The following is a 12500-nucleotide window of genomic DNA, read 5'->3' as shown; positions in this document are numbered from 1 at the left end:
AGAGAGGAATTGTCAAGTCCGCAGAATGTTAATAAAGAGTGGAGAGTATTCTGGAGTTTTTTTAATGTCGTGTCAAATGGAAATAGTTCTTACGAAAGTCTGAGTTCCGTCATTAGATATTGAAAACGTCCAGAGGGACCTTTTTATTCCCTACCCAATCACACGTCATGACCCACTGAGGAGGAGGAGGAGGAGAGGGCTTCCCCCAAAATCATTGCCCCCGGCAGTCAGTCAGTCAGTCAGTCAGTCTGAGCAGAGATCAGTAGCCAGCGCCATGCTGTCGTCCTTTTGATGAGCATGAGAATATGCGAGTGTGTGATGTTTGTTCCGAGTGTGCCCTTATCACAGAGCGTGCAAGGTGATCCGGTGGTCACGCTGCTTGGCGGCCTGGTGCAACCTTCACGCCCTTCAAAGTCACCCTCGGTTACCCCGGACGTCTTCGGACCTGGTGGAGGAGTCGAGGAGGCGGGGGGGATTGCTCCTGCTGTAGCAGAGGAGGAGGAGGAGGAGAAGGAGAAGGAAGAAGAAGAGGAGGACGACCTCCCTGTCCTGGCTCTGCTGGCAGAAGAACCATGTAGCTGTTGAATGGTCCAGGACTTTTGGAAGTGGAGGAGGAGGATGTAAGAAAAGAAGAAGGAACAAAGAAAAAAGTAGGTTTTAAAGTTTTAAAAGAGTTCTTTGTCGTTCGTTGCTGCGGGCCATATAGTAACCTCGACCCATGTCCTTGTTTCGGCGATAGCCAGCTGTCGAGACATTTCCCCAACAGCAGCTGCTATCTCGGCGAGTCCTCCCTGGGTATCATGGAAGTAGCAGTAGTTGTAGTAGCAGTAGTAGCAGCAGCAGCAGCAGCAGAAGCAGCCTTAGCTCTTAGGTGCCCAGGGCGAGGGTGCCAGGCAGGTGGATGCCAGTGAGGAGTAACTCGAGGCGTCTGGGGGGCTCTCTGTATCGCTGGGTGGTGCTTAGACTCCTCCGTCGGCGTCTGCATCCCGAAGGGGGCCACAACTCGCGTATCAAAAGTAGCGGGAGCAGCGGAACCAAAAAGCGTACAACACATTCTACCTCTCAACATCAAAAGCAGCACCAGCAGCAGAAATCGTCGGGACGTCTGTGTGTCGGGGGTGCTGATCCAACTCAGGCCAGAGGTGGTAGTAGTAGTGGTGGTGGTAGCAGCCGCAGCAGCCCCGGGCGGGCCAGAGAAAATGGGAAGTCGTTTGAAAATGGCTTCGAAGAAAATCCGGTCGGGTTGCGCCGAAAGGAAGACTTCGGTAGACCTCGTCTAACGGGACCAGGAGGCGGAGGCGGAGGAGGAGAGGCTTCCCGAGAGAGGGCCCTGTTCGGGGACGTCTCCCTGGAGAGTTCCCTGGCGATTCAAGGAGGTTCCCTGCCCGAAATTGAGGCCGTGAAGGAAACGGCCCAGTTCTTCCGAAGCACAACGCAACTCCGAAGGCGAATCCCGGCCCAGGGAAGAACAAGAAGAAAAGGGTCGTTCTGGTGAGGGAAGTCGGCGAGAGTTATGGTCCTGATCCGTCACATATCAAGTCGTCCTCGAAGGGGAGGCGACGCAGGGATTGCAACGGCGCGACTCCCCCAAAACGAAAAGGTGGCAGAAGTCGTCGACGTCCCAGTCACGAATTGAAACGGACACCTGCTGCCGGTGTCGGGGAAAGTGACAAGTGCAGGAACGATGGTGCCGGTGGGTCGAGTGGTAAACTAAGTAGTCATCCTAAGCCATCTCAAGGAGGTTTCCCTTCCGACGAGAAATCCTTGAAGAGCGCGCAGCCGCTGCCGCCCCGCGGGAATGCCAACGCGTATCCTCTCCTGGACATCCGTGCTTTGGAAGAGGCGAGTTCCGTTCAGTCCCTGACCACCCCCGGTGCCACCACCGTGTGCCAACATATCAATTCCCTCCGGCGATGGGATTCTATCTCAGTGCTGTACGGCATCGAGTACCTCCTCGTTAGGAAGAAGGTTCACGAGAGACTTCTGTGCATTTTGAGAGAGAGGAGGGAGAGGAGACTCCGCAGGGGAGCTCGGGAGAGCGTCCTGAGCGGAGGGGGGCGCCCCCCTCGTAAGCGCCCCCACAAGAGGAAGAGGAAGAAGCGGAAAGGCAAGGGGAAGCGGAAAGATGTGAAGGGGAAGAAGAAAGAGGAGAGAAATCCCCCCGCAGTGTCGCCTCAGCCTCAGAGGAAAGTGGCTCATTTGGAGTGCCAGGAGGAGGAGGAGAAGAAGAAGAAGAAGAATAAGAATAAGAATGACGACGTCGATCAGGACAGAGGGGAAGGTCAAGCACGCGAGAAGAAGGCTAATGGCGAGCCGAGTGTCCTCCTCGGGGAAGTCGGGAAGGAGGGGGAGGCCAGGTCAGTGGCAGAGGAAGAGGAGGACGAGGAGGAGGACGAAGACGAAGGAGGAGAAATACGGACGAGGTTCGACGACGACGGCTCCGGGTCGCTGGGGAGTTGCGACTCGCGACCCAGCAAGTCGCCCTCCTACCACCAGGTGACGAGCAGCGAGAAGTCGTCCTCCTCTTCCTCGTCCGTGCCCTACCGCAGGAGGAGGGAGACGCCCACCCGAGACATATCCCCTCAGGTCACGACCCGCACGTCCCTCAAGACAGTCTCCTCCCCCTCGGGCACCGAGTCTTCCACTACATCTTCCGGTTCGTCGTCTTCGGATGACGACGATGATGACGACGAGGATGAGGAGGAGGAGGAGGAGGAGGAGCAGACGACCTCTCCGTCCGTCAAGTCAACAGGTGGTGGTCCCTCCTTCTCCAGGAAGACCTCCCCGGCGACCTGTGCTTACATATCGGACGACGAAAGTGCCAGCGAGCGTAGGAGGTCGTCCCTCTACTGCTGTCCCTGTTTCGTCACTTTTAAGAGAAAGATCAAGAAAAGTAGGAGGAGGAGGTAATTCAGTGAGCAGCAGCAGTAGCCGTTGGTCGGTCAAGTTGACTGCTTGCTGCTTTCTTTAATTAAGAAGATTTCATTTCTCTTCATTTCTCTCATGATTTATGGGTTGGTGAAGCTATAGGAGTGTCTATGTGTGCGTGTGTGTGTATATATATTTAATTTCTGAATAGTTTATCTAAGTACTCTTGTGTAATCATCACTATGCATAGTCATACAAACATGCAGTAGTTATTGCCTCGTTTTCTGTTCATGTTGATTTAAACGATACCAGAATTTCTGTGGGTTCAAAAATCATTGATACCACACTGTGAACCTCTCTCGAAATTTGTCCCCATTTTCGAAAGGTACGTATGTTTACATTATATATATAGTTTTTTTTTTTTTTTTTCCTAAAAGAGTTCAAAAATTGGTCTTGAATCTAGCAGACAAGAGCAAAAATATCGTTTACAGTATTTCGAGACGCCGCATGGTAATTTTACATTCGTGTTTTATTACCAAGGAGGTAGAATTTCATGCCCATTTACAAAAATTTCTCTCTCTCTCTCGATCGTACTCTCTCCTTCTCCTCTCTCTCTGCTCCCTCTCCTCTCTCGACTCTTCTCTCCTGGGGAGTCCACCGAATTAGAAATCAAGCTGCAAATGACAGGAAATTGCATTGTAATGGTAATGACGCACGTGGCCTCAGTCCAACGGCTGTTTGTGTACCGTCAAAAAATAAATAAAAAAATAAACAAATCATGCTCTCTGCTTTAATTTCTTCATCTTTCCGGGGGTCTGGGCTAGTAAAGGGTATTGGGGTTAGGGAACTGCTCATTAAAAAAAATTGTGTGAATCTAAAATGATAATGGAATGTTTTCGGTAACTTTTTTTTTTATCTACTCATTTGTATTATTTATTTGTTTATATTTTTATTTTTTTTGAAAAAAAGGGCTTTTTCCATTGGCTCTATGAGAACTTATTTGTAAACACGCTTACGTTTTTTTTTTTGGGGGGGGACGAATTGAAAGTTGTTTTCTCTCGTCCTCTCTCTCGCTCTCCTCGTCCGATCAATCCTCTCTCTCTCTCTCTCTGCTCTCAGAACGAACGAACCCTCTCCGAAGCTTGAACACGTTCAACAATGGCGACAAATTTACTGACTTCCAGGTTGTTTTATTTCAAACATACGCTTGTTGGCTTGTTGGTTACTTCAACAAGGAAGCATTCGAAAATGCTGTTATTATTCTTAACCCAAAAGAGCTGGTGGGCTTTCATTGTAAAAATACTACAGAGTAATTCCCTCATATTCCATTCTTTAATGTTTCTCAATGAATGCCTCTCGTCACGAAATGAATTGGATTGAATCTGTTGTTTACGTGAATGTCTTCGGGGGATTCAGAATGAAGTAATAGCTACTAACGCGCCTTTTCGTTTCCGCTCTCTCTACTATCTCCTCTCGTCTCGCCTCGCTCATCTCTTCCTCGTCTACTCTCGGTCTCTCCTCCTCTCTCAAAATCAACCAATGAACCTCTCGAATCTTGAAGCGTCAGTAATGGCGGCAATACAGACCAGGTTGTTTTATTTCAAACATACGCTTGTTGGCTTGTTGGTTACTTCAACAAGGAAGCATTCGAAAATGCTGTTATTATTCTTAACCCAAAAGAGCTGGTGAGCTTTCATTGTAAAAATACTACAGAGTAATTTCCTCATATTCCATTCTCTAATTTTTCTCAATGAATGCCTCTCGTCACGAAATGAATTGGATTGAGACACTTGTTTACGTGAATGCCTACGGGAGATTCAGAATGAAGTAATAGCTGCTAACGCGCCCTTTCGTTTCCGCTCGCTCTCTCGTCGCTCCTCAGCATCTCAAGGGGAAAAGAAATCTCTCCTATCTCTCTCTCCCACCCCCCTCCCCTCCCCCCCCTCCGTCTCTTATCCTCTATCTCATCTTCTCTCTCTCTCTTTTGATTATTCTATTCTGTGTCTGGGTCTTGTGTTTTTTTAAGGGTAATTTTGCAAGGTCTGCAGAGGAGAGGTGTGCAGTACCTGCCCCCATATGGGTACAATATTTTACACAGCAAAAAGGTTGGGTTAATTACTTGGTTAATTTTGCTCGTGTAACTGTGCAGTTGTCCATCTTTTTGTCGGCGCGGGTCTGATCTCTTCGTGACGTCAAATGCGAGATAAACGGTTTCCTCTCTCGGTTTGGGACGATTTCTACAGTTTTGGTGAAAACTTTCAACCGATGACTTGTTTTATCGCTAGACGTTTTGCATCTACCGTGGATTTTTCGTGTTTGGTAAGTAGAGGTTTTTCATATTCGTATTATTTTTTGGGGGCCGACTTGAACTCGCCCACTAAGTCGCAGGAGTTTATTTATACACACAAGTCGACATCGACAAATTGCCCAGCAAGTGCAGTGCAAGTGTGCTATGCGGTTTTTGGCCGAGCCAGGTCTTCCCGTCAGAAGTAGCTGAGTGACAGTAGAGGCTGACGAGTTTGAATGAGAGGTTATGATAGCGTCTTGTAGCAATATTTACCACAAGTAAGGGATTATGATCCGACTCGTTTTGTGAAGGGAAAAGTTAAGTATATCTTAGTTTAACCAAACCACTGAGCTGATGAACAGCTCTCCTAGGGCTGGCCCGAAGGATCAGATGTTTTGACGTGGCTCTGGAACGGGACCGATTGGTCACCTAGCAACAGGGACCTACAGCTTATTGTGGGAATTTCTATCACCAGAAATATATTCCTCTGATTCCGCGTTGGCCGAACCGAGAATCCACCGGATTGGTAGCCGAGCGCGAACACCACTCGCCCAACGAGGAACTCACTTCGTGAAGAGAAGAATGACCAGACACTCTTCAAGAACGGAAGAATGAGGAATTTACGTCCCAATGCGAATGTTTCGACCGTGATTCGTTGGTCCCCCCCAAAGCTCGGAACATGATAGGGAAGAGGAGCCACTGCCCCGTGGACGAAGTGTTTTGGGTCGTGGCACGGTGCCCTCCCTTCATCATGGGTGAATGCTTCAGTTGCGACGCGAGCGTGCGCGGCCACAGCGAGGTCTCCAGCGACGAGGACACTGTCCTGACCTTTCAGTTCATTGGCCAGGTAGTACTGCTTGGCTGGGCTTTTTTGGGGTGAAGGGGGGGGGGGGGTGGGGGGGGGGGGGGGGGGGGGGCGCTTTGGAAGAGGTGTTTAACCTGATTCGTCTCTTTGGGTTTGGTATCAACAGCAGTGGCTCTTTGGTTTTGTGTTTAGTTTTTGTGGAGGTCCGCTCTCTCTCTCTCTCTCTCTCTCTCTCTCTCTCTCTCTCTCTCTCTCATACGTAGCATTTATGCCCAATGGAATGATTGAGCAGCTTATCATGACAAGAATAGCAGTGTTTTTTATTTTTGATTCATAAGAGAATAATTATTATTTAGAGACATTTATTGTATTTGGGGTTAGTTTCACTATGCTGAACGGTTTCCAGTTATTACGGTTTATTTTACAGTAATGAGACGTATGTTTACACGCACGCACACACACAAACACACACACACACACACACACACACACACATTGAAGGTGCTCAAAATGTATTATAATCTCAATCTAATTTCTCCTTTATGGAGGTGAGAATGCAGCAAGTAGTTGACCTACTACTTACTACTTACTACTACTACCGCCACCATTCTTAACATTTTTATTTGAGAGACACGAGAATGCAATAAAGTGTGGTTATGGGCTCTTTTTCTCTCTCGTCCTTTTTTTTTTAACTGGAAGCCCCCAAGGCATAGACAGGTAAGTGTCCCCATAATTATCCTAGTGTGATATTCACCTGCCTGCCCTCTCTCTCTCTCTCTCTCTCTCTCTCTCAGTGGTAAGTATTTTCTAATGAAGGCCTCAACCCGTCAGTTTGAGTAGAGCACCTAATTCTGTCTTCTTGTTACCTTTTATGTTATTAGGTTTTATTATGTACTGCTCTCTCTCTCTCTCTCTCTCTCTCCTCTCTCTCTCTCTCTCTCTCTCTCTCTCTCTCTCTCGAAGGCAGGCCCGTATCTACGGAGGCTGAGGTAAGTTTCCTTTGGAAAGAGCACGTAAGTAAGGAAAAAAAAAGTAAAAGTAAGAAAGTAAGAAAAAAGTAAAAAGTAAAAAAAAAAAAAAAAAAAACGTGAATGAGAGGAACCATGGGAATTACCCCGGGACGTGTTTGGAATCGTGTCAGGAATGTCAGGAATTTGTCTTTCTTTTTTTTTTATTCATTGAATTTATTGCTAAGATATCTTAAGCCACTAACCTGACCAAACCAACCCAACCCCCCTCCCCCTTCCCCCTCGCCTCCCCCCCCCCCAACTTCCTCCTCTTCTCGGGAACCGAAAAAAACCACCATGCAGCAGCGAGCGAGAGCGTGAGAGGGAGCGAGAACGGCACGGCCGGAGGCATGACAGGGACTACTCCTCGGAGCGGCGCCACCACCGAGGGCACGGCCGGCGCCGAGTGTCCTCGCGCTCCGCGTCTTCGGACTCTTCCCGACGGCGACGCCCCGCCCACCACCGGAACCGTCGGCACCTGCGTGAATCGTTTGCAAACAGCCACGTGAGTGTTGAGCCCTTGGCATTTTCTGCGTTGGTGACTACCCAGCTGCTGCCGCTGCCGTGGATATGTTATATATATATACATATATATATGGACGTGTTTAGATAAATATATTATTTTATATAATATATAATATTCCCCCTTTTTCTTTTTCATTTATTACTTTTATGTCCCCCTTTTTTTTGCCATTGGTTTAACCCTTCTGTTAATGATCACTGTCTCAGTACTGTTATTTGCATTGGTTATAATTTATCAGTTACATACTACTACTACTACTACTACTACTACAGCATTTGTTGTCACTGTTGATGTTGTGAGGAAATGAAAGAAAAAAAATTAGAGAAAAAAAAAGAGGTTTGCTAATGACAGTTTTCGTTGAAGATTGCGTCACTCACTTTTTATGAACACTTGGTCAAGTGGTCCTACCCTCCACTCCACTCCACTCCACTAATCCACAAAATGGTTACACATAGTTATTTAATCACTTTTTACCTGCACACTGTACACTCATAATAATTGATTTTATCACCTCTATAATTATACACTGTACACTTATTATAATTGATTTTATCATCATTATGATTAAGTTACAGATTATAATTGTTATTCAGTAAGTTATGATAACTGGCACCAATTATCTTTTTATTTTAAATTTTTTTTGTTTGTTAATTGTTTTCCAAACACTTGCTTGAAAAAGTAAAGCATTTAAGACTTGATCACACACACACACACACACACACACACACACACACACACACACACTTTCATGAATGAATGCCTACCAACCCATACAACTATTAATATGACTGCTACTACCTTTAACCCCCCCAAAAATAATAATATAAATAATTAAACCATTGTAGCGGCAGCCTGGAGAATTACCTGTCGCCCAGGTGAGGCGCCCCAGGGGGGGGAGGGACCGGATCATATCCGAATACCCCCTCCCTCTCCGGGTGCCCAACCTTTTTTTTTCTTCATTTATTTATTTTTTTGTATGTATTGTACTGCAGCTGATATATACCGGCCAAGTTAGAGTGCTCTGTCCCCCACTCAAGCTTTTATCAAGTGTCATTTGTCGTGAATTATTGACGAGATTTTGTAGTTGAAAAAGAACAAAATGTTTTTCTTGGTTATTCGAATGCAGAGTCAAGGGTTGTAAGTGTACTTGTATTTTACTGTTATTGTTGTTGCTGATGTTGTAGTGTATTTTGTGACCATTTCTTGTTTTTATTACTAATCATTTTGACTTATTATTCTTAAGATCATTTTATAATTATTGTTATTATTATAGTCTTTTCTCTTCTATTATTATTATTATTATTATTATTATTATTATTATTATTATTATTATTATTATTATATTATATTATTATTATTATATACTGCTGTGTAGTCTTAGTTTTAGGTTGTGAAAAAAAGGTTAAAATTTCTGCTTATCTGTCCCCAACTGCTGCTGTGTGTGTGTGTGTGTGTGTGTGTGTGTGTTGTGGAATCTGTTGTCATAACCATGAGAATTTTTTCAGGAATTTTATGAATTAACCGCGTCAGAGTTGGTGGTGCTCTTAAACATTTATTGAGAGGGAGAGAGACGGAGAGAGAGAGAGAGAGAGTTGGACGTGTTGACTGACTTATTCTGGTGATGTGGTTTTTGGCCCCTAGAGATAATCATGTGTGTGTGTGAGAGAGAGAGAGAAAGAGAGAGAGAGTCTCGCTCGGAAAAGAAGCTTGTTCATCGCTCCCTTTAGTATATTTGGCGCCAAGTGCCAGAGTTGTTGGTAAGGCGTCTCTCCTCTTCCTAATCCTCCATCTCCTCCTCCTCCACCTCCTCCTACTCCTCCTCCTTCCCCACAATCCTCATCCTGCGTATTTGAGGACTTTTGGCGTAGTTGTGAAGTTGTTTTGGCCTGTTGTTGTTTATACCCATTGAACGGACGAGTTACGTCTCGGCTTCATCATGGGAGCTGAACAGACCAACGGTATGGCGCCCGTAGTGCAGGTAAGTGTCGAACTTGAGAGAGAGAGAGAGAGAGAGAGAGAGAGAGAGAGAGAGAGAGAGAGAGAGAGAGGAGTTATTCATCACAGGTGGTAGTCGTCTGCAAAAGGAGGTGCGATTTTAGTCGAAATTTTTGACGGGAGGGTGGATTAATCTGCGTGCTCAGAGGGATTCCTCTGGTTCCGTGACCTGCCCAGGATCGCAGTTGATGGCACCGCGAGGTGCAACCGATGACCACATTCGCGTTATGCCTTCTTAATATAGACCTTACTCCATCAACTCATACCTAACCACCCCGTGGCCCAACCAGCTCATCAGCCACCTTCTACCTTCCCCTCGCCCTGTGCAAAGCCGTAAGCATTTGTGTGCCCCGAACGTGACGTCTTTCGGGGCATGGCATGCCTGGTGTCCCTCCTCCCCCTCTCCTCCTCTTTCTCCTCCTCCTCCCCACCTCGTGTTGGCCACTTCGGAGTGTCGCCAGTTCTAAGTCGCATCGCCTTCAACTACGTCTTTTCCTGCAGCAGCGCCCCCTGCCGCTGCTGCTGATGATGATGATGCCCCTGCAACTCCTCCGTCTGCATCTCTGCTACCCAGAAGAGTGTTCGGGACAGTAGTGCAGTGCCCATACCCGCGTCAGTTACTCCAGTGAGATCCGGAGATCATCGTCAATTAAAACCTCGTCAGTTGGCATTGACAGGTGTGCGGTTTTTTTGAGGTAGGAAGGAAGGAAGGAAGTGGGACCCATAAACAGCGTCGTCGGAAAATCACAAGTCCTTCTTCAATCGAAAGTCTCTCGTGATGGCCTTCGAAGTCTGGCCTGGAGTCGGAGTGTTGTTGGAGCCGAGTGCTGGCTGCATGGACGTGTGGTTCGGGCGCCAGTCGTCGCCCCTTCACATGAGGAAGACCCCTTCTCCGTCCTCCAACGAGAACGACCTCAGACTCGACGACGACGATGAGAAGCCCTTCGGCAGCTTGTCGTCGTCGTCATCCTCCTCCTCCTCCTCCTCCTCCTCCTCTTCCGACGGCGACGGCGGCGGCGCAAGTGGTATGGGCACGGAGGACGACTTGACCTCGGAAGTGCCAGGAGAGGTTAGTAGTTTGTGGGCGTCCCTTGGACAGGAGATGGATGAGGCGTTTGCTCTTCGAGTGGCTGATTTGTACGTGATTGCCTTGACCTAAGATCATTTAGTTGTATCTCCCCTTCAGAGGGTTCCTCTGATATTGGCAGTAATGCATTCGTTGCATCCTCTACAGAGGGTTCCTCTGATATTGACATTAATGCATTGATTGTATCCCACTCAGAGGGTTCCTCTGATATCGACAGTAATGCATTCGTTGCATCCTCTACAGAGGGTTCCTCTGATATTGACATTAATGCATTGATTGTATCCCATTCAGAGGGTTCCTCTGATATTGGCAGTAATGATTATGTAATTCATTACAAAAAAATGCATTGCCATGCATATTACGTCCCGAATGCAGCTACGTTTTTTTCACATAGGGGGAGGGGCCAAAACTCGTGACGTCAGTTGAGTGGGTGGGAAGTTCACAAAGGAACCGGTTTTAAGGTTGGCAGAAGGTTGTCTCTATGAAGGAAAAAATTCTATGGTTGCATAGGAAGTTTTAAAATCCATAAGATTTTTTTTTTTTTTTTTTTTTTTTTTGCAGAGTTGGGTTTGGAGGTCACCTCCTTCGCATGAATGGGAGAGGTGTATTTAGATGGAGGGGTATTGTGTACGTATATGTACGTCAGTACATGGGGTGGGGGGGGGCTACGTGCCCTGGGGAGTTTGGCGTCATCACCATCTTCATACCACGCCATTTCTCTACCCCCTTCCTTCCCCCTATACTCGTACTCATGCCCCTTCTCTTCCCATCCCTTCCCCACACGAGGGCCTTCGATGGTGGTGCCACATTCCGAAGTTGTAGTTCGTGTGTGTGTTTGGGCGTTGGCGGAGGCTCTACGATGAGACGCGGCAGGAGGAGGCGGAGGGCGTTCGGGTCTTCTTCAGTGGGTGGTGGACAGGGGTCACTGCTCGTCGTGGAGAGCGTCTTGTGCTCCCTCATGGAGGAGGTCTTGAGCAAAATGGAGCATCATCTGGAGAGCTGGATCGGTTGGTGGGTAGGAAAATGCGACGAAGGGGGGGACGCCTTTGGCTCTTCCGCTGCTCACGTCCGCCCACCGCCACCTCCCACCCAGGCCCTGGCCACCAGCATGTCGGTGCCTACCTTGCAACAAGTTTACAACCATTTGCACGCAACTCTCTACCAACTGGTAGGAAATCACGTCCCTCTCTCTCTCTCTTCCCCCCCTCCTCCTCCTCATCTCCTCAACTCCTCATTCTCTTCCTCGTCTCGTGTTCATGTGTTCATCCATCTCCTGTAGGTAGGTCATGACCCCCTGAACCTCTTGCTTTGACCTTGGCTTTTTCCTGAAGTCATATTCTGCTTCGCGCCCTATTCTCACCTGATGTGACCCTTTGGTATCCCAAACCAGGTGACCAGTGTCTTCTTAAAGCTTTAGCGATTTAATCTGCGTGACCTGACTGGCAGCACCTTCTTGAGTTCATTAATGACCATCCCTAATTGTGACCACCTGAGTATCCAACCACGGGACCTAATTTCCTGGATCTGAATGTCACCTGTGATCGCCTTGATAAGATCATCCTGTGTTAAGAGGTGTAGCTTTCGATACCTTGTCAAATGTGACACCTTAATTTTATCCATTTGACCCCTGACCCCTAAGAGCTTAAGAACCATGACCTGATTATGTGTCTTCTCTTGGAATGGACTTTTCGACCCTTCAAGACGTAATGCGATGTTATTCATTCGCTAAATACAAATTTTAATAGTTTATTAAAATTATTTGTGCGTATAATCTTTGTTTGAGTGGTGGTTTTTGTGTCAGTCGCGATATTTTGTGATTAAAACCTTCTATTCCATTAGGCTTTACGACCCTTCATGACCGTTATGTTATAACGTCACATCCATTCGCTAAGCAGAACCTTTTAAAACTATTAAAATATTTTTTTTAT

At 47.1% G+C, this 12500-nt stretch overlaps 1 protein-coding gene across 7 annotated transcripts in view; it reads left to right on the top strand.

Annotated features, from left to right (window-relative positions):
• The window catches only part of LOC135204308 (serine/threonine-protein kinase Doa-like), a 244284-nt gene that overhangs the window by 194468 nt on the left and 37316 nt on the right, over positions 1-12500 (top strand). For 4 of the 7 annotated variants that reach the window (XM_064234469.1, XM_064234468.1, XM_064234467.1 and 1 more), the window contains one exon: positions 7271-7472. In XM_064234469.1, coding sequence (XP_064090539.1) covers positions 7271-7472 — 202 coding nt within the window. Of the gene's footprint in view, positions 1-7270; positions 7473-9191; positions 9469-9582; positions 10555-11600; positions 11741-12500 lie in introns of those variants that run through there. The other 3 variants (XM_064234474.1, XM_064234471.1, XM_064234473.1) reach the window with 3 other exon arrangements.

The sequence above is a fragment of the Macrobrachium nipponense genome, chromosome 44 (assembly GCF_015104395.2).
Source record: "Macrobrachium nipponense isolate FS-2020 chromosome 44, ASM1510439v2, whole genome shotgun sequence".
Lineage (NCBI taxonomy): Eukaryota > Metazoa > Arthropoda > Malacostraca > Decapoda > Palaemonidae > Macrobrachium > Macrobrachium nipponense.
This window is presented reverse-complemented; position numbering and strand designations above follow the sequence as displayed.